The 2,242-nt window shown below is 38.4% G+C and overlaps 1 protein-coding gene across 1 annotated transcript; it reads left to right on the top strand.

Annotated features, from left to right (window-relative positions):
* The first annotated feature begins 1,263 nt into the window (after window positions 1-1,263).
* CLDN34 (claudin 34) lies at window positions 1,264-1,908 on the top strand. The gene has a single exon (XM_085321514.1). It carries the CDS (start codon window positions 1,264-1,266, stop codon window positions 1,906-1,908), a length of 645 nt encoding a protein of 214 aa, XP_085177640.1.
* Window positions 1,909-2,242: the final 334 nt, after the last annotated feature.

The raw sequence follows: 2,242 nt of genomic DNA, 5'->3' as shown, positions 1-2,242 counted from the left end.
CCAGGACTGAAGTAAGGATATAGTGGGCACCGGTATGCAAAGATGGAAAGTATTTACTTAAGCCAATGTAATGTAGATATTTTTTATTTAACATTTCCACAGTTTGATTTTTGCAAATAGATTGTGTCACTAAGTGTATTTGTTAATGTACAGATAAATAAATAGAAAAGTTACTGGTATGGTAACAAAACATTGTTGCAGATGTATCTTCTTGTTATTGTCAAGAACTTGGTCTTGGTCCAGTATTTCTTCCATCTTGAATGCAATGGAAGATAGAAAAAAAGGTGTTTTAGATAACTCATAGAATATAGAGACCCCTAGAACCTGTCAGATCTACAAATAAATTAAATTCATGGCCACATCTTCTGTGATCACAGATCATTTCTGTAACTATTCAGAAAGTTGTGTGAAATATTTTGGAAATTAAAAGATTTCTTTTCATTAAAAAGCCATATTTAACTTGCATTTAGACATAGAGACAGCAAAAAACCGACTAAAATTTTTTCCACCACTACTGTAAGATTATTTGAACTCAAATTAATGTAAGTGTTTTTACTAAAGCATTCATGGTTATAAAATCTCAGAAACATCAGATTTCAGGCCTGGATTTGCTCACACTTCTRAACTAGTGCATTTTCTATCTAATGCTGGTCCCAGCGACTCTAATTTAGGGGCCAACTGGTGAAATAGCACAAAAGCGGAAGTATGTTCAAGCTAGATGTTTGCACAGAAAACACAGCTTCCAAAAAAAGAGGAGAATGGCTCTTGCTGGTGCTTTGTATGATCTCCTCCAACAGTGAGGAGCCTAAGGATTTTGTCAGGTTTATTTTCTACTAACCACTGCCTCTAGGGCTATTGATTATATACAATGCATTTGAAGAGCTTTGGAAAATAACAGTTAAATATCAACGAGGAAAATAATTTGAAAAAAAATGTGAATTGTGCTTCTGTGAATGTAAAATAGAGATTGTAGTGCGAGCTTACCAGAGACCTCTTTTGCTCCTTGCAATACAATGAAATATACAGAATTAAGGACTTGATGTTATTCAGCTACGAACATTGAACCTCAAAAATTCACTACAGTTAAGGAAGGATGGCTGCCTTCCTCCCTCAGCACACGTATTCCCCTGCACACTARCAGGGGCAACCTTTCATAGGAGCAATTGTCTTTGTAATTTTACGCTGTTTCCTTCCAGTGCCTCTCCTTCGCCATCTGGCAAATGCGCCCACGCCACGGTTCTGACGTCTGAAGACCTCCAAACTATGAGGTCCCTGGTCAGCACCTCACACCTCCAACTAGCCGCCTTTGCTGTTGGCACGATAGGCTGGATCATGTGTGCTATCTCCATGGGACTTGTGGAATGGAGAGTGTGGCATGTGGACAACACCACTGTTATCTCCTCTGGCGTTGCCTGGGTGGGAATTTGGAAAGTCTGCTTTATCAGTTATCTTCACGTCTCACCTGGCTATAAAGAACAGTTCTGTCATAAATTCAGGGCGTTTGACTCCTTCGTCCCCCATGAAATTTATGTTGCTCAAGGTCTCCTGTTGGTTGCCATGATCATGGGTTTGATGGGACTAACTGCCACAATRTTTGCTCTGAGAAATATTTATATGGGAATAGTTGAAAAAACTCTCATAGCCCATTTCTTCCTGGTTGGCGGTTTCTTCTACATATTTTCTGGTCTGTGTGTCCTAATTCCAGTGAGCTGGAATTTCTATTCTGTAACGCATAATGAGAGCATTGCTTTTCCTCCTTCTTACCACATGCCCTCCAGCCCAGTGACACAGGAGGTTGGTGCTGCAATTCCTATTGGGATTATAGCTGTTATCCTGCTGCTCCTAAGTGGGACTTTTTCTCTCTCATACAGATTTCCTGTAACTTCAAGCACTATCATGGAGTCCTGACAGGGTAAATGCYCATGCTGTTACAGAACAACGAGAGCACAGCCAAAATATAAGAATGACAGTAAAGGAGATTTTATAGTCAAGGAATTATAGAATTTCATTCTTTTCTACAGTAGCCACAATATTTTGCTACAAAATATTGTTATATGAGCTGGTTGAATAACCATAATAATTGTCACATATGACTAGAGGTTGATCTTTGAGATAAATGCTGTTGAGCAGCAGTTCTGATTGAGTTTTGCTGGTTGTCCTCTTTTGTATATGCAATCTTTGATTAATTTATTGTAAATGTAAAATATTTACTATGTTCAGATAGCTAGCTCTGAATTAACTT

The sequence above is a fragment of the Rhea americana genome, unplaced genomic scaffold, assembly GCF_003343005.1.
Source record: "Rhea americana isolate MKP2758 unplaced genomic scaffold, rheAme1 scaffold_7, whole genome shotgun sequence".
Taxonomy (NCBI): Eukaryota; Metazoa; Chordata; class Aves; order Rheiformes; family Rheidae; genus Rhea; species Rhea americana.
Note: the sequence above shows the minus strand (reverse complement) of the source record. Positions and strands in the feature narration are given on the sequence as shown.